Source organism: Falco peregrinus, chromosome 12 (assembly GCF_023634155.1).
Source record: "Falco peregrinus isolate bFalPer1 chromosome 12, bFalPer1.pri, whole genome shotgun sequence".
Classification (NCBI taxonomy): domain Eukaryota; kingdom Metazoa; phylum Chordata; class Aves; order Falconiformes; family Falconidae; genus Falco; species Falco peregrinus.
In genome coordinates this window covers 10,353,087-10,372,458 of record NC_073732.1, presented here as the reverse complement: position 1 = coordinate 10,372,458, position 19,372 = coordinate 10,353,087, and the positions used below count along the sequence as shown (strand labels likewise).

Genomic DNA, 19,372 nt, shown 5'->3' with positions numbered 1-19,372 from the left:
AGATGGGGGGAGGAAGGCAAAAGGTAAGGGGAGAGGCCACTTGCTGCAGTTCCTGGCTGTAGTTAGGGATGCACAAGCTGGTGGGATGCATTCCCTGTTTAACCTCCTCCACAAGTGAAGTGCTCTGCCTGCAAACTCTAGCAGGCAGATTTGCATCCACTCTTTCATTTTTTTTCTTAAATGGAACAAAAAAAATTCTTACCTTGCCAAAAGAAGGTACTGAATCATGTCCCATAAATTTATCCTCTTCATTCATGTTCTGCCATGCAGAATCTGCAGTCTCCAAGGTAGCCATTTCCCACCGCTGCTGCTGGCCCTGGCAGCCGTACATTGCTATAGGCATCTTTCTGCACCGCACCCAACCACCCCATGAAGGACAACAGTAGGCTCAGGCTTTACTTCCTACTGCTTTGAACTGGACCTGTACTCTATTGAAACCTGCTTCCACCTTTTTAAAATGACTGAGCTATATACTGGCCTTTCTGCCTTACTTGTATTGCCTGCTTTGTTCTTTGGTTATGGTTATTGTCTCCCTTTCCAAAGGAGCTGACTGCATTTGTGTATGTGCGATTCTCAGAGGCTTGGCAGAGGTAAAGAGAAGTTGGCTGGTTTTGCTGTTTATTTTTATACCATAGACTTTGTAGTCTATGTGCTCTATATTTTCATGAAGGAAAAGAGATTTGTGCAATATCTGTTTGTAAAAAGGAAAACGTCCAGCTTTCACCGAAGAGGATTACCCATTCCATTGTGGTTGCATTCGGCACCCACCCCAGTTCATCTCCATTGGGAATTTGTACCTGTGAGGTAGCAGGCTGAACGAATTTTAAAACAAAATTTAGAGGTTGTGAGACCCTTCATATTAATAATTTCTGGCAATAGAAAAATCAAGCAGACTGTGTGTTTAGAAAAGAAAAAGAAGTCTCCTGGAATGCAGTCCTCAATGCCAAGTACACTTTGTATAGTGTACCATGGAAAAACAGCACTTAAAAATGGAAAGGTCAGGTTCTTGACCTGGTTGACTTCCACAAATGGTAAAATATGCTTACTGTGGAAGAAGAATATGTGCCATCAAGGTATGGGACGTGAAAGTGAGAATTAATAGCTTGAAGACAATTAATCTTGCCTTTAGTATCATCTATAAGTATAGTGAAAATTTTACAGGTGGAGCTCTTACTAGAAGTTTCAAGATTCTCTGAATATTCCTAAATGAAGATTGTGATTATGTGGAATTACCTTAAGCTTCTCTTATTTCTCATTTGATATTTCTCCTTGTTTTTCAAACTAAAGAGATAGTTATCATGATGCACACTTGCCAACTGCTACATGGAACAGATAGAATTTCTACTTTAAAAGGTAAAGCCTGCTTGATCTATAGTTCTGTTTGTGTGATTATATGCAATTTCACCAATGCAAAATATGACATGGATATGTGCATGTCATGACAGCTGACCTCAGTCTATTTACAAGTGGCTTGGTGTTGCAATTAAATCATGAAGAAATTGTATGGGTCATACCAAATAGTCTCTCGGCAATGTATATTTAATGTAATTGATAATGGAGAAATATTTTGAAATTGAGAACATATCAGTCATCCAGTGATTAAGATAAACTTGAAATTGATTTGACGTGATTTCTCTTGCAGCTTCCATGATAGAATTTTAAAAGAATTTTTTAAGTGGACCTAATGACATTGCAGAGAGAGGACGTGAAGAATGAATCTTAGAAAGGCTCCACTTTTCAGGTGTTGCAGGGTGAAACATATAAACACCAAACTTGTTATTTTCTGCATACTTAAGAAAGGCATTCTGTGTTTAAGGGTGTCTGTACTCCTGTGGATGCCAAAGCATTTGCAGGATAAAAGATGAGTGTCTTGTGAATCACTGAATAATGCTTCTGCTCCATAAAGGTGCATGAATACATGTGTGTATCATCTCCTAAGAGGCTAATACTGCTGTTTCAATTTCAAGGGTTTACTTTTGCACAGCTGAAGTGGAAAGCACTTTTTTTTATCTTCTAGCTAGGTGTTTATAATGTTGTTCTTAATGTAGTGTCTGCATGTCTTATAAACTATTGATCTTGCACTTGTACCATATTGAAGGAGAAAGTATTGAAACCTTTTTACTGTGGAGAATGATTAATGGGAATTGTACAGCTGGCCAGCAAATGGAATATAGTATTTAGATGAACATTTTTAGTGAAACTCCAGATATGTCTGAGACTGATAAACAGTTTTAAATAATTAACATTAAATTAGGACTAATTTCTTTTTTTTTTCCTAAAAATATTTACTTACAGCCATATTTAGCCTTCTTACTCATTTGGACCTTGTGAACTAAACATTTGAACACCTTTAAACTACATCCATGTTGAGGTAGCAAAGTGCTATTTTTTCTATCTTTCAGAGGAAACTCAAAGAGAGTAAGATAAATTCTGCAGAATAGGAATCAACCCAGATGTCCAGACTATTGCTTTAACCATTAGGTAGTGCCCCCTTTATGTTTAACATTATACAAGTTTAGGACCATGCAAATGCTGCTGCATAAAAACTGTCAGTAAATATTAAATCTTCAATAGAAGCAGCTCTAACATTACAGCTTCTGTGGGGGGATAGCTGGAGGCCATATGCTGAATGTGCCCTCTTGTCATTAAATAACTACAATGCAACCTCGCATTTTACATGTCTTACACCAAGTACAATTGTGAGTAAAAATATTTCCCTTAATTTTTTTGCTTTCCTTGTTTATCCCCAATGGTAATTAGTTTTGTCTTTTAAAATAGCAGTTCCACTTGTCCCATGAGGCACTTGTAAAGGCAGACTTAGGTCACTTGTCATGTTGCATCTGTATCTTCAAGTAACAGGTGACTTTTCTTGCTGTGTTATTGCAAGAATATATGTTCCTCAATGGAATAAGAATATTTCCTGTTCTTTCCCGGGGGGATGCCTGCTCTTAATCCAACAGGATCAAGGATTTTTCTCCTGACTTCAATGCACAATTTATGCCTCATTCTTTTCTCAAGGCAAAACCAAGTTACCCCAAAACAACTGGTTTGGATGAATAAGTATTTCTTGTAGTATAAAATTTGGGGGTGTGGTAGGATTGTATCTTTACTGTTCAAAGGTATGGATGAGGTCAGATCCACACGTTATACTCATTTTTCTCGTCACTTATCTAATTGCATTCCTTTGTCTTGTCAGACATACTGTTAAATATGTATATTTCTTTGTTCTTATTGAAATTGTGTACTTGAATACTACAGTATCCTTTCAATACAGCAGATATTTTTTCCTGCAATGTTCTTTTCTTCTCAACATCTTATATTTAACACTCTAAAAGGACAAGAATTTTGATCCAGCAATGTAACTAAATATGAAGTCAGATCTGATATTCCATAATTAAGGGAAAATACTCTGACCTTGATGAGCCTGTAAAACAAGTACAACGCTTATCTTCTAAATCACACAAAGCAGTGTGATTTCTAGTAATAAGTCCTTATAAAAAGGATACATGTTTGCCTGGTGTTTGAGGTTTACACTTAATTACCTACTTGATCCTGATTATTAAAGATATGCATACATGTTAATTGATTACTATTAATAGCTCCACTCTTATCAGTCAGTTGTATCTTTTAAGTGATCAGCCTACATCCTTACAAATCTAGCAGAAATCATTAAATTTGTATAGAACCTGTACATGGGGTAGGCCATAGGAAGAATCCTGAAATATTTAGAGCCACCCTGTGGCCCTCTTACCTGCCTTGCTAAAATAGCCTTACTGATGACAGCGATGCCTCTACTCAAGCAACTACACTGAAAAGGAAAAGCTAGCTGAAGTGTTAGAAACTTACTTCTCTTAGTAAATATCTTTTAAGCTAAAAGCTGGTTTTACAAAGTATAACCTTTACAGTAAAGTGGACCTATAAATGTAGATATTAGAGGCATTTCCAAGAGTATTAATTCTGTAGTTTTTAAATTTGAGCATTGAAGGAGATATCTTGTTTGCATATTTTCATTTCCTTCTATTATTATTTTGAGTTATGACATTATTGGCTCTGCGTTAAAACTCCAGATAGATGTGTCACCTTGGTAATTTGGTAAGTTCACCCACTGTCAAATGAAAATGCCAAGGGAAGTCAAGTCTTGGAAAAGTAACCCAGACACAGTGCAGGTAGCAGCTACAGAGGGAGAAAGCACTCAGTCCTGTGAGGCTGTTCTGCCTTGGTAGATTGAACTGTGCTCAAGAGCAGTTGTAATCCTCCTGTAAAGGGTAGGTGCCTGCAGGCTGGTTGTATGCCATGTTCTGCAGGTGGCAGAATCATTAAGGACTGTGCAATGTTGTCATTTGTAATAAATCAGATGGACTTGGAACTAGTTGGGAAGTGAATAGTGAGGTCTTACAAGTTTCTGAATTACTGAACCAACTTAAAAGGCACTTGCATTTAAAATCATGTTAAAATAGTTAACTTTCTTGTGCTATTAATAGTGGTGGAGATTGCTAAATTCCATGTTGTGCAAGTGGCTGCATCAGCAGTCAGTGACAACTTGAAATTATTCTAGAAGCTATGGAAAAGGGCACGTGGACAGGAGAATTCATTTCATTGCAGGCAGGAAGAAATTCAAAGCCAAAAAGAAAATGAAGCTGCATTATACAGTATGTTTACGTCTTTTGCAGCTCAGATAATAGAAACTCGCAGCAGTGAGTTTCATTTTGCAGTTAGTGTGTGCTGAGAACGGTACAGAACTCAGGTTGTGAATAGTGACAGAAGAGGCAGGGGGCTGAGGGAAGGCATTATGTCAATGGAAAAAAATGTTTGCATTGAAATTTGTGTGCTTCATCTTAGAGATATATGAAACAACTTTTTCACTAATCAAATTAATGGCCATTTCAGGGACAAAGAACAGACCTCAAACTCTTATTTTAAGAATTACTTGTTTCTGTAACTCCGGATCACCAGCCTAAGACTTACTGAATATCCAAAGTTACAACTTTGCTGTTACTGGTGTTTTACTAATGCTAATTATGTGTTTATCAAGCTAACAGTTTTTTTTTTTAAGGGTGGAGAATCAACAGGATATACCATACATACTTTTTTTTTTAGCAGTCATGCTAGAACTACACTATGGGATACCTGAAATCAAATGGAAAGACTCTTAAGAAGTACAGTGGCCCTGTGTAACAACTGGTCGAAATCTGAAAACTAAAAAACTTCTGAAATAAAGAGGAACTATGAAAGAAACCAAAATAATTAATTTAGCATAATAATTACTTGGTAAACAACCATTTGCATGTAAAAACCTGGACACCTGTGCTTTGCACTATGCATGACAATTTCAGAGGCAGTAGACTTGGCTCATCATTGACAAAGCTCCTTGCCCAGACTATCGCTGAATGTTTACTTAAGAGGATTATATTAAAAAAATGTGTTCTATTTAATCAAACTGCCTTTTTTGCTAATTGTTTCAGTATTTGTGGATATTTCTTGCTTTCCTGCAGGCTTGAAAATGTTTCTGATGCAGAAACAGCTAGCTCTCTTATTTCTTGATGTCTAGTAATAGATTTAAGCGGCCAGCTGCTCACTGACAAGTATCTGCACATTTGCTCAACCCTTAGCTTGCACATGCATAGCTGTGAAGAGAGAAGTAATGTGGAACACAGGCTGTCATTGCCCGACCACAGAGCTGACCACATCTGAGCAGGGGCAACAGTACTGTGCCTAAAGGCAGAGCTGGCTGCAGGTTCCTGACCTGGATTATGGTGATTATTTTCTTAAAATCATTTGTCAGAATGTACATGCACATACTGCATGGAAGAAACTGTTAATTGTCATTCTTTCTCACAGATGCAATGTGTTTTCTCTGCTCTCTGCAACAAATTGCAGTCAAATTTATTGTAAATTATAACTTTGTGTTGAGGCAGAATACTTTAGAGTCACTCAGGTTACAAACTTTTTTTTTCTTCTTCTTTGCAACATCAGGCTGCAGTTTCCTATAATGAGCCTTATCTGGATTATCTGCGAAGTGAATGGAGTCTCCTTTTTCCATCTTTCAATATTTTCTTGTGTCACATTTATCAAGAGCAAGAAGACTTTCCCAATCCAGTAGTACTTTCTTACTGAGCTTTAGCTTCAAACAAGTATAACCTCCAAGACACTACAAGGTAACACCCATTGAAAGCTAGAAATATTTAGAGTAGTGTCTTTAATTGTTTTAAACCAATTCTGGGGCACTTAACACACTTCAGATAGTTCACCTTACTGGGTAATGTTTCCCTTGCAGAGGAATTCTTAAACTCTGGACTATGATGCCCACTTATCATTGCTGCCTTTGGTATCTTTAGTAAGTTTTGGAGGAGAGAACTAGGAGCTATGCAGAGGTTGCAGCTCATAGCACACAGGTACCTACAGAGACTTAGAGCCAATTGCCTCAAACTAGCGTGCTCCTCTGTGAGGATCTAAGCCAGGAGTTGTTGCAACATTGAACTCTAATAAAACAGTCTAACTAGCTGTTAACTCACTCTGTTGGGGTTTTGTGCCTGAGCACCTTTGCAGCCTCAAGTGTTGCCCTCACCCTTCTGTAGCATCATCGCCTTGTCGGGGATGACACCTAAAGTTCCTTGGATTTTATTTCGGTTTTGTCTTACAGGGACTGGCACGCACTCAAATGTGCAGTCACTCACAGGCGCCGCCTGTCACCCACCGACCAGTGTAACTGAGTGGTGAAGACTCTGCATGGCAGAGGAGAACCCAAGTGTTCTTGTGTGAAGGAATTCAGACACAGCTCTCACAGCAATCTTGTATTCTCCTCACCACAGCTTAGTGTTAAGGCATAAAGCTGTATTCCTACTGACAGGAGATAGGATCGCTCTGCTGGGGGAAGAGCCGTGACTATTGTGTAACTTCTGTGGGCTTAAATGGCTAAATTTGTGTATGGGCAGAGTTTTCCATGGTGAAGAAACACAGGGATGCCACGCCAACTGGCAGAAGGGCTGGAAGCCATCCAGCCCCACTTGGTGCAGGGACCACAGCACCCATTGCGGCTCGGCGAACGCTCCCAACCAGCTCGGAGCCGCGGGGCTGGCCAGAGAGTCGGTTTCTCATGCGACCCGGCGGCCCGGCTCCGGGGCTGCCCGGTGAGCCGGCGTTCCCACCCCGGCGAGCGGCAGTAGGTAGCTCTCCCTCCGTCGAACCCGTCCCAGCGGCCTCCCGAGGGAGCATCCCTCGGGGACCGCCGCCCGCCCGGAGGGCTGCCTCCGCCGCCCGGGCTCCCCGCCGCACCCCGGCCCCCCAGCGGGCCCCCCTCGCCCCCGGGGCGCGCCGCCGCCTGGGGGCTGCCGGGCGGGAGCGGGGCCGTCCCCGCGGCGCCGTGCGGGGCGGGCGCTCGGCCGCGGCGCACATGGCCAGCGAAGGCGGCGGGGGCGCGACGCTCCCCCGGGGAGGGGCCGCGGCCCGGGCGGCGGCGGCGGGCGGCCCCCGCCCCGCACACCTCCCCCGCGCGGGGCGAGCGGGGGGGAAACCCCCAGTTCCGCTTCCTGACGGCGCCCGGGCCCGGGCGGGGAGCGGCGGCCGCGGCGCGGGGCTGCCGGCGCCCATGGCCGGCGAGCGGACGCGGCGCTTCACGCGGAGCCTGCTGCGGCCGGGGCAGGCGGCGGAGCTGCGGCACAGCGCGGCGGCGGCCGCTGCCGGCGGGCGGCTGCAGCAGCGGGTGAGTGCGGCGGGCGGCGGGCAGCGGCCCAGGTGCGAAGCGCGTTCGGGGGCCGCCGAGGGCTGCGTGCGGCGCGGCCGGGGCGGGGGGCACCGCGCGGGGTCGCACGGCCGAGCCGCCGGGCCGGTACCGCCGCGCCTGCCGCCCGTGCCCCGCCGGTCCGGCGCTACAGACGGTAGCTGGTGTCCCTCGCCCTCCTCCGGCGCGCTGCCTCCCGCGGCTTCGCCGCTTTGCTTTTCTTCGGAACGCGCTTTGCACGGGGCGATGAAGTGACACCGAGGACCTGGCTGTCGGTGCCGGGGCGAGCCTGGCGTGCCCGGTGGGGACGGGACCGAGCGCTCCGGCTCGCCGAGTAGCTGTCGGTCACGTGATTTTTAGGTACTTCACCGCCCACATGCTCGTATATAACCGTAGCTACCCAGATGCGGGTGCGCTCCTGGTGATTTCCACTGGAAATCCCATGGAAGGGGGCCCGAAGCCCTGCACAAACACAGCTCCTAGCCTTTGGTAGCGACGCTTCTAAACTGCATTGCGTAAGGCTTCAGTCCCCACGTCTCTCCATCAGTGAAACAGCGCAAAAGGTCTGCAAGCTGTTGCCACCCTACCTGACCAGCATTTTCCCTTTGCATGGTGGTATGTAAGACATTGTTACAGTTCACAGAGAAACGTCCACTAGACTTTTCAAATCACTAGCCATTTCTGAGTCATTCATTAACCATTTTAATATTGAGATCCCTTTGCACTTAGAGCTATGTGTTATGAGAGATGAATGACTCCTTCTTAGATGATTAAGCATATCATTTCTGTGAATCATGTGGGTCGGATAAATATTTTCCTTTTCTAGTAGTAGACTAAAATGTAGACTAAATGAAGTAGACTGAAGTAGACTAAAAAGCTGAAAGAGGGAAAGTTGTAAGTGAAATGTCATTGCTTATCAAAGTTTATCCAACGCCCGTGCCTAAGTGCAGTGCGTTCTCACTCTGCATAAAACGGGAAATAATTCTGCAGCTATGTTCCTGTAAAGTTTGTGGGTTGTTTCCATCTTCTGAGAGGCCTTGCCCACTGGAAGCAGAGAGCAGTGAGCGCTAAAACGGCTGCTCTACTTGAAGGCAGTAGCCAGTTCATGCTTCCTAGCTATCTGTGCACCAAATGCGAGCTGTTCCCTTTACCCCACTAGACTTGCAGTGCTTTTGCAGTCAGTTTTGACAGTCTTCATAAAGCCTTTACCAAACTTCCAATATGCGAAAGCTTGGTAGAAACTTAATTGTTGCTCCTGGCTTGCTGCAAAGGTTGTACATGGCATCAGCTCTTGTCAAAACCTGAAGGGTCTCTACAACTGAACCACCAGCAGATTTGCCCTCTTGGCACAAAGAGATCAGAATTTGGCCCATTGCCAGGCAGTTAATTGCGGATGAAGTTTTGGTGGAAATGTTCTAGGAACTATCACAGTAGTTTGACTCTGCCCAGATACTGTGCTGAGTAGTTGTCCCATAAGGGAGTGTATTTAAGTCCACATACCAGCTAAACTATTGTATTGTCTCCTTGCATCTTGAAGTATTAGAAATGAAGTTCTGTTACAAGTATATTTTACTCTGCTGTGCCTCTTGCAAAGATGCAAAAAACCCCAGAGAATGAGATTGATGAAGCAAATCTGAATTTGATGGTCTGGTTTCCTGGAGGAGAGTATTTTTTTAAAGTGTTGCTAATAGATCTTACACTGCTAACTTAATAATACAGTATTTAATTACTGTTCATGCATTTCAGTTGCATTTTATTCAATCTGTCTTCAAAACATCGAGACGTAAGTTGTGGGGCAGCAAAAACCGTCCACTACTTCTGTGAGTCTGACTTCCTGTTGACTGATGAGACATACTGGTGCTGTATTTCATCAGGGCTTTGATTCGATATCTGAGGCAAATGCAGTCAGATCTGCAAAGATGGTCTTTTAAAGATACTGCGTTAAGATTGGAAGAGGCTAGGCCAAATTCTGGTTTCAGTTATACTGCGCAGTGGGAGCGCTTAGGGACTTCCAGATGTTACGTTTTATTCACCAGCAGGCACAATAGTTCTGAAGTCTGGATTGCTTGCTGTGTTGAATATGTATGGCTCTGGGAAACTTAATGAAGATACCATCCTTTTTACCATCCTTTTTTGGGTTGCCAGTAATGTTGCCTGTGAAAGGCAAATTTTTATAAGATACCTTATGCCAGAGTACAAGGCAGTTATCTTCAGGGTTAAACCTTTTCTAGCTACATTAACTAAGAGTGAGCAGAATTAGCCAGTGTATCCTGGCTAACAGGCAGAGGAGTCCTTGGCAGCTGTAACTGGGGTTGCTGGTTGTCCATAGCAAGGTTTGGGGCTGCCACATGGAGCTGTGATGTCCTGTGCTGGCCAGCGAAAGGTGTTTCTGGATCCATACCATGGAGTGTTGGGGCCAGCAGGTCTGTTGAGGCACATTTTCCAGGGAGGCTCCTCTGGCCTCTGTGCCTTGCACATGTGGAAGCTGGGGTGACACAGCCATTCAGGTAAAGCTGTTGTGTTGCTACTGTAGAAAAGTCCTGCAGGACCTGAAATTTCTGGCTGAACTTGTACTGACTTTTTTTGTACCACAAGTGAATATTCTTGCAGAAGAGAAAGACTGTGTGTATTCAGTGAGGTGCACTGGGTCTTGTCGCATCTTGCTCTGGGTGTATCAGTACCTTATATTCCAATTATACTGAATCTGACTTGTGTTGGAGTACCCTGAAAGCTAGCACAGCTGCTGTCAACAGTCTGCAAATAACTGCCTGCTACAGACTAGGGAAAGACTAGGTGTAAAGAATTAAGTGTAGAGGTGTAAAGTGTAAAGAATTAAGCCTTCTGGTATTGTTTTTGTGTCTATCCTGTATTGAATTGCAGCTGGGCTGTCAGGATCTGTGACAGCACCTGCAGTAGGTATCATTTGTGTCTCAGCAGTCTGGTAAGAGCCCAGGGATCAAATGCCTGTTTGACATTAAGTGTCTGAGAGAAAAGTGGAGTGTTGTGTCTTTTAGCTCTTTACTGTTTTCAAATATATTGCTTTTCTTTTGCATACTTTACCTTTCCTTTTGCTCAGATTTATTCATTTAACACAGGAAAACCCGTTGCTAGCGTTCAGCACAAAAATCTCTTGGTAGAAAGAAAGAAGAGTCAGTGTTAATCAGGGGGAAAGGGGTGGAAGAAGTACAGGTGTTTATGATTTGATGTACTGTGTAAGAGGAGCTTCGGTGGCACCCTGAAAGACAGAACATGGAAATGGAGTTTGAGGGTGGAATATATGTATGTATCTAGTTAGTAGGGGGTAGTAGCTGCAGGGGTTTTGGCACAAGTAATAACATTCTGCATTAATTACACAACTCTTCCGCAGATGGAGGGAGGAGGGGCACTATCAGGTGTTAACGGTATGTGGCAGTGCTTCAGGTTGTTTCCGTAAGTGCCTAGTTAAGCTTCCATGTAGAAAAGGAAATTCACCAAACTGGTCAGTGAAATGTATCAGCATCCTCTAGAAGGTAAACAATTTATTGTATTTTGAAACTTTGTTGCAAAATTCTTTGTTACTTTTAATAGAAGAGTCTTGTCTGAAAGTTGGCGTCTGAGTGCTTGCTGCCAGTGCCCAGGAAAAGTGAATAGCTTGCCCAAGAAAGAGAAATTAATCTATCTGTTGTTTCGTTTGTGCCTGTAGCTGCAGCAGTATTTCACTGGAAGTTTTGAAAATAGGGATGGGCCGGTCAGTGCTCCTAGAAATCAGCTTGCTGGTTGCTTAGGTAATGCTAAACTTTTTGTTAGGTTATTATTTCCATATCTCAATTAATTTGGCTAAAGTACTGCTGGCTGCAATACTCATCCTTTACATAAAGTATTCTGACAACTGTTTTTATAAAAGAGCTGTGGGGGGCCTTGCTCCTCATCTCTCTTCCATACTTAAACAAGTTAATAGCAGTCTGGAACTGGGCTGCTGCTCCACGTGTCTTTTTTTTGGCAGCGGTTTCTTTCCATCACGCTGCAGCCAAGCACGGAGTTGTGGCATCCGATGTCCGTGTACTGGCTGTCTCTCTCAAGTGGAAGGCTGGGTTACATGGCTTTCCCTTCCCCACAAAATGGGTTTCTCTCCTTGTTATTTTACCTGGGGCTGCTGTAATTCCCTCCTGAAAGAATAGGTTCTGTTTGTTTCCAATGTGTATTTTATGTGGTATGTTCTTTAGAAATATTAAATTCTCTATTGTAGCTGTATATTTCTAGTTTTGGGTAGGTAACAGACTGTTGTGGCACTTTTTTGTGACTCCACAGGTGTGTTGTTGTCTCTGAAGAAGAGTAATGTATATTGTTTACATCCTCACAGAGCACCCACTGCCTTGGTACCCTGGATAATAATAACAAAGCTTTGACTGTGCTTATACTGTAGGATGGTGTTGTATGGCCTTTTCTTGTTACATGGCCATGCTTGAATTGGACTTCCGTGTTGAGAATCGGCTGATGAATGGAATGACACTGAAAACTTCATCTGTTGAGGAGGTGCAGTGTTAACTGAGCTATTCCAAAGACAGAAACTGGCCTGTGAATGGCTCCTGTCTTCTGAGGATATTCTGATGTCTACTGTTTGTCCACGGTGAACCAAAGTAAGGCATTTATACAGACAGTGAATATACCATGGTGCTGCATACAAAATAGGCTCTGTGTGGTTGTATGTATGTGTACTTGTAAACTTCACAGACCAGCTAATAGATTTTTATGAAGCACTGGGGATGGTGCTGCCCAGCCTCTCTTCCCCAACTTGTACTCTGGGAGTTAACATGAAGACTTCTTAATGTATTGGCTCTTTCTTATTTTTGTGGGGTTTTTGATTAAGGCCAAGGTGATAGCCTGGTGAAGAAATCTTACAAGCATTGAGTGAAAGCCTCATCCCATTTTGGTGGTTGAGGGAGAGAGAGTTTGTTCATGACACAGGCATAATGGAACATTATCTACAGCCTAAAGCTGGTGGTTCTGCTTTTGCAAGCCTTTTCATTTGAGATGTTATGCTTTGGTCAGGGCAAACCTGTCAGGCATATTTAGAATGTTAGCAACCTTCTGTGAAAGCAGTGCACTACTGAAGTACTAAACAAGTTGTCTGTATTTGTATTTAACATGTGAACCTTGTTTGTGAAACTATATTCCAAAATTTATCTTTCATTAATATGCTATGCAACATCCCTTACCTGTTCAAAGATCAGACCCGCGTTACTTGCAAGTAGTCTCAATTCTCAGCAATTTTTTTGTTTTGAAGTGTCTGATGAGTAACTTTGTAGCTATTCTTCAGTTGGGGTATCCCAAGGACACTTGCTGTGGTGTGGCCCTGACAAGGATCCGATCGTTTTCAGCTGGCTGCTGGAGCCCAGATGTAAGGGCAAAGCAAGCAAAGGGCACAGGCAAGAATGCACTGCTTGCACATTCTCCAGCTGCTGGGCTCCCTCCTCTGCATGCTGACAAAAAGGCCAAAGTCTTCTCCTGAGCAATTCTAGGAACTTCATCTGAGACTGGCACCAGGGATTAAATTGATGCAGAAATGGGGAAGAGGAGATAAGGGAAGAGAGCCTCAGAGAGGGCGGAGACAGAGAAGGGAAGAAAATGGTTTAGAAAGAAGTGAAAAGCATTAGAGAAAATGGGCGAAAAGAGAAAAGACTTTGTGGGGAAGGAGAGACTGAAGAAGACAATAAAACGAAGGAAAGAAACGAAGAGAGCTGCAAGAAAAATTCATCAGGTTGGTGAATAACTCATGCAAATAAGCCCTTAATATGAAACCCCAGACAGTCATCTAGTAGGTAGGGAAACCTAGGCACTCGGATTTAAATGCAATTTTTACTGTTGTTTTGCATCTGTCACTTGACTAACGCTTTGTTTTAAATTCGTGGGAAGTGAGTCAGCTTGAGTAACTCAAAATGCTCTCAGTTTATAGAGGCCACATAAACTTTTTTTCCCTTGCTTACAAGGTTAAAAAAGGGGCTTGAAGAGGGAGAAAATGAACAGTAGTAGAAAAGAGAAGGAGAATCCAGAAAATTAAGCCTTATGTTGGCTTTGGAGGAGGACAGTTGGGCAGAGAAAAGGTTTAATATTCTTGTGGTTTATAACAGGCAGTTCTGCAGTGTGTATGTCACTGCCAGAAGTCAAAACATGTTTGTAATTTTTCTAGCACAAGGTCAAAAGCCTGTAAAATAGTGACACAGATGTGATTGTTACACAAATAACAAAGACTTACTTGCATGGTGTGTAATATTTCCAGTTTAGGGTTGCCTGTGTTTTGCAGAACTCGGCAATAATTTTCTGAAGCTAGATTGTATTTGCTGTGTGTTTTATGCCAACGTGTGTTCTTATATTAGCAAATGCCAACTTTGTCCCTGGTTTTGTTGACAAGAAACAAACACCAGGAGGTAACTGCTCAAGATTATGCAGTAAATCTATAGTAAAAAACTTAGAATGATATTCTCAGAGTTCATCCCTGTCATGGGCTGCCCAGCTCCATATGGCTGAATAATTTGCCTGGCTGTTAAGACTGTTTCATAGTCTGCCCCACTATTCTCATTGCTGAAATAGGCAAATTTTCCCCTCTCCTGTAAAATGTAAGAGAACTGAGAGAGAGCTGCCTGCCCTTTGTGTGCTTGCTTAGTGTAAATGACTTCTGCTCACGTTGTTCCTTTCTGTGCTGAACACAAACAGGCTCCAAATAGCAGTGTAATAAGAGGGCACCAAGCTGCCTTAGTGCTAAATGGTAATGTGTGTCAGTGAAGCCTTCCGGAGCTGCTCTCTTACAGGAGAAACTTGGGAGGTTTTTGTCTTTTTATTTCCCACCCCTCCCCTCTCCTTTGTTGTTTGTTTTTTTTAGGTTGGGTTTACAAATGCAACAGTCGGTTATTTTTTTCCCCCTCCATGTCAATGATGCTTCATTACAACCTAAACACATCACTTAAAGATATATTTTTAATAATTACTTGTAATCTCTGGCACCATTTTTCCCCCCATGACACACACAGGCAAGAGGTCGATGTTGCTTTTTTGTTTTTCAATTTTACGCACTGCTTTACAAATACAGGGAGAGAGTTCCCTTGGAGCACTGGGGATGGTGCTGCCCAGCCTCTCTTCCCCAACTTGTACTCTGGGAGTTAACATCCACCTCTTTGCTTGGGTGCTGTAATGCTACTTCTCAGCTAGAACCCAAATATTACATGTTTTGGAACACAATGTAATGTTTTGAGATGACATAACGTAGATGTGATTTAAGCTTGTATAAAAATACATCAGATGAGGAAATCTGGATGTGCTTGTGACATGCGTGCGTTCATACTGTGCAGACAGCAATGTGAGCTGTAGCTACTGTAATTGGGATCCCAGGCGAATTTAGAGAAATGGAGATGGATGCCTACCTCCAACAAGAATCTTCTGCTCCCTTTGTGAAACAAGGTTTTATCTCTGCAGACTGAAAAAAGCCCCCAAAACAACAACAACAAAAAAACCCTCAAACCTCAAAAACTGAAAAACTATACTGTATCACATTTAAAATTACTAATTAATTCATTATTAATTACCAATTAGCTCATTACTAGAGTTTCTTCCCACTGTTGCTGTTGCGCAGTTGGTAGTATATGCATTGTGCAGAAATCTAGTAAGCTGTCAACACTGTAGTGATTTTCTTAATTCTGAATGTAGTTCTCCACTTCCATCTTCATGCGGTGTGGAGAAAATACAAGGCAATTCTACCACTGAGTCTGAACTGGACTTTTCAGCTTTGAGAATAATGTTGGCTGACTTAAAGCAAACATGATTCTAGGTTACTTTGACATGTTGACCTAAATTAAATGAGGTAGATATAATGAAATTTAATGAATGCAATGGAGTTGGATATGATAGAGGAAAAAACCCAACTTCCTCTTTTAAGTTTTACAGTTTATCACCAAAAGTAGTACAGAAATATTCTCTCTGAAACTGGAATGACTAGATATGTTCAGCATAGCAAAAAGGAAAAAAAAATTTTTGGTCTTGCTTAACTAGACCAAATTTTAATTTTTAAATTGTCATTATTGAAATGCATTGTTTGCCCATGTATGTTTTCTGCTAGGTGTACCTGCTTTTGCAGCTGTGAGTAGGCTGATGTATGTCAGCTAATTTTGAGGAGTGCACTTCTAATTTATAGGCAAGAATGAATTTCTGGGCTCTCAAATGTCTCGTAACACGTGGCTTTGCTTTTCCTAGGACTAAGTTAAAGGCTCACCATGTGGGGAGCACAATGGCTCTGCAAAGACAAAACCTAGAAACATCTTTTATTCAAAAGGTGCCTGGAACACTAACTATGGGTTTAGCGTGTCTGCGTTTTGATGCAAGTTCCTCAGTGAGCTTTGTTCTAGATTGATCGGGGGGGTGGGGGGTGGGGGTGGGTGGTTCTTGTTTGGAGGAAGAGGTTGGCATGGTCTGAATAAAAAATACTTTCAAAATGTGAGAAGCTTATCTTGTGATATGAGTTTTTTCTAGGCTCTGGGACAATTTTGAGGGGTTTGTAAACCTTCCTGGATTTCAGTTCCTGCCCTCCCCGCTCAAATTCCTCTGAATCCCTTAGGAGCTGCAGCGTGGCTGCTGGCAGTTTTTCCTGTGACATCTTTACCAATTTCTTTGTATTTCTTCTTGGTATTAAGATTAAATCCTCTTGCCTTTCTCTCTTCTGGTCCATTTTCTATGTTTGCTGCATGACTAGAATTAATGCAATATAGAACCAGTACAAAGCTTATCACTTGAAAGCTCTGAAGTACATCATAGTTGGGATTAACATGGGCCACTGTCCCTGTACGCCTGTGAATGCTGGGCACAAGCCCCTGCTTTTCTTGCACCTCCCTGTTTTTTGCCCTGATCGCCCTCCCTCCTACCCATCTGCTGTTTCCCTGCTGGTCCCCTTCTGCCCCAGACCCTCCGTTCTCTCTTATATCTAGTTTGTTGGATTTTTACACATACCCTCTCCACTGTGTGCATGGTTTGAAATTCTAAAAAATAAAAAGTGTCATGTTTCTATTTTAAGTGCAAACTCCCTTACTGCCTGTCAGCTTTGATGCAGGCATGACGCACGTCTGGTCTTGGGGCACTGAGGTTCGTGTCCATGGGGGATACTAGAGTTATTTCATCATTGGTATCTACGATGGCATAGTTTGGTAATAAATGTGTTCATAAGAGTGTTTATTCTGCTTCGATACTTGTGCAAGTACTTGCTGGGGAGTGGGGTGAGGAAAGAAATTTGGGACCACTTACTCTTTTGCGGAGTGTCTGAACAGGAGCAAATGTCTTCGTCCTGACCCTTTCAGGCTCCTGGCTTAGTACTGTGGGTGTGCTTGGTGCTGCTGCAGCTGGGAGGTGGAGGGGGAAATGAGCACACTGGGGTACTTTGGTGTGCAGATGTTGTGTCCCCTAAGGTACATGACAGAACAAGTATTTTGGGAGAAGGCATGTGAGAAGAGGCAGGGGAGCGACTCTTATGGTGTCTTCTGGCCACAGTGGCATGTAATGGAATCTCAGTGGCTTCTAACCCTGAAACTACTTTTTCTATCCCTTTCTTCTGTGAGGTACTTGTTGCTACTTCTTCCTTATCCTCTCTCCAACCCTTGCCTTCCTGCCCTTTTAGCCCTGCGCAAGCTCTGGCAGCCCCGATGGATAGTCCAAGCCAGCAGAACAGAGAAAGTAAAGGCTGCTCATGTCCAGATATTGTGTAAGATATATTTGCAGTTAGAGGGAGGGAAGGATGCCCGTTCTCCATATCCCCCCCTTTCCCCCTTTGGAAGCAAATGCAGCACTTCTTTCCTTGCTATGAGTAGACCTGGACAAAGTATTCAGACTTTGTTGAATATTTTAGAGTGAAAGTGATGGGCTGAAGTCAGCCTGGGGACTATTAGTTGGGCTATGCTGGTTTAGATGATAAATCATCTTTGGAGTCTATCCTGTGAGCAAGCTTTGTCTGTTGCTGTGCAAGTACCAGTACCATAGCATGTGCCAGGCTTGATGTCTTTTGTTAGGAATGCCTCTTGTTGCATTTCACAGGCTATAAATTAACTTGCAGTATTTGTAGCAATATCAGTCTGTCTTTCAAGATAGACATGTATGGCCTTTTTCCTGGCTGCCTTTCCCCCCACCCCCCACTTTTAGTTAGTTTGAAGAGCCTCAAAAATGGTCTCAAGTATCAAAAGTGGTTTAGGGGCCAAAATCTGGACATCCTTGGGGTGGAACTGTTTCGTGGTGTTGAACTTTTAAGCTATGCTGAACAAAATACAGGAACAAAATACAGGAACAAAATATAGAACAACTGTGTATTGACAGGGAGAGACCTTGGGAAAACAAGTCCTGGGTCACACCTCTGATTCTGTGTGCAGAGAGAAAGGGAGTGATAAGTAAGTATTACAAACAGTAATGAGCAGACTTTGATATTTATTCCAGAATATCATGTGGCCTGTATTTTTTGTAGTCACATATTTGCAATGCATACTGAAATACGTGCTGAGCTATCACGTCTCCATTGTCAGTATATAGGCACACTTTCTTTCCTTCCATTCATGTGTAGCAGGTGGACTTCCAACAGTGGATAAAGAGCAATTACAGTAACAATGCAGAAGTGCAATATCATACACAGCTCTCATCTGAAAGCAAGTTACTAAAAAGCATCTCCCTGTTCCAAAGCTCACATCTCACTGTAAGCATCAGTTGCCTTTTACATGAGTAACAGTTGTTTTTCTCTGAGCTCTGGGATTGTACGGTGCTTCTGTTCTGCTGACACAGTTTCATTAAACAGCTAAAATTGCAAGCAGTGGTGGAAACTAAGTCATAGAACATTAAGTAGAATTCAATTCTGCTGGTCTCTTCAGTACTGCATGAATTTATCCTCATAGCTTCCTCGGAATCAATCAGAACTGTTTTGGAGGTTAATTAGGAGAACTTCCCAAACAAATTGAGGAGATGTGTGAGCAGAAATTTAGCTTATCCTCTTTCCTGGTCAAATAATAACCTGTGGTTTAACAGCGATGTTAGGAAATCCCTTGTAAACACAGGAAAAGCTGCAGTCTAGGTAGGTGATAACTTTCCATCAGGTGTCCTTCAGAAACCTCCTGCTTCTTCTTTTCATATTTCAAATACATACCCAAGTGTTCACATGTTTCTGTAGCCTTTAGAAAAGAATTGGAGCTCATGAAACGTGGCAAATCAAAGTGATTTAAGTCTTCTCATTTTGGAAATGGAAGAAGATGGCATGATTTTTTTATGTAGGAATGATAGCTCCAGCTTCATGTGGATGTTGGCAGTAAAATACTTTCCGCCTTCCAGGTATCCTTTCTCCAGAAGGGGTAAGGGTATAACTATTTGCAGACTGGTTTCAAGTGGGAGTTACAAGTTACTTGCATCACAGTAACATGGATGAGCAGTAGTACAGAAGGACACAACTGACATGCCTTGATATGAGGTTTATTTCCTTTTTTTTTTCCTCTTTTCTTTCTTTTTATATTTGCCCTTAAAATGAGAACCCTTCAAATTGACTAGGCATGGCCTGTTTGTTGCACTTAAATGTTATACTACTCGCATTTCTTCGTTCTTCTGTTTACCCACTCCCTGCTTTGCTGCCCTCGCCCCTTCCAGTCCTCAGTCCTTGATGGTCTTTTTGTCTTC

General features: G+C 42.8%; 1 protein-coding gene across 4 annotated transcripts in view; it reads left to right on the top strand.

Annotated features, from left to right (window-relative positions):
- The first annotated feature begins 7,532 nt into the window (after positions 1 to 7,532).
- DOCK10 (dedicator of cytokinesis 10) overlaps positions 7,533 to 19,372 on the top strand; it is a 162,611-nt gene continuing 150,771 nt past the window's right edge. For 2 of the 4 annotated variants that reach the window (XM_055816762.1, XM_055816761.1), the window contains exon 1: positions 7,533 to 7,699. In XM_055816762.1, coding sequence (XP_055672737.1) covers positions 7,586 to 7,699 — 114 coding nt within the window. In that variant the 5' untranslated portion in view covers positions 7,533 to 7,585. Of the gene's footprint in view, positions 7,700 to 13,298; positions 13,455 to 19,372 lie in introns of those variants that run through there. The other 2 variants (XM_055816764.1, XM_055816765.1) reach the window with 2 other exon arrangements.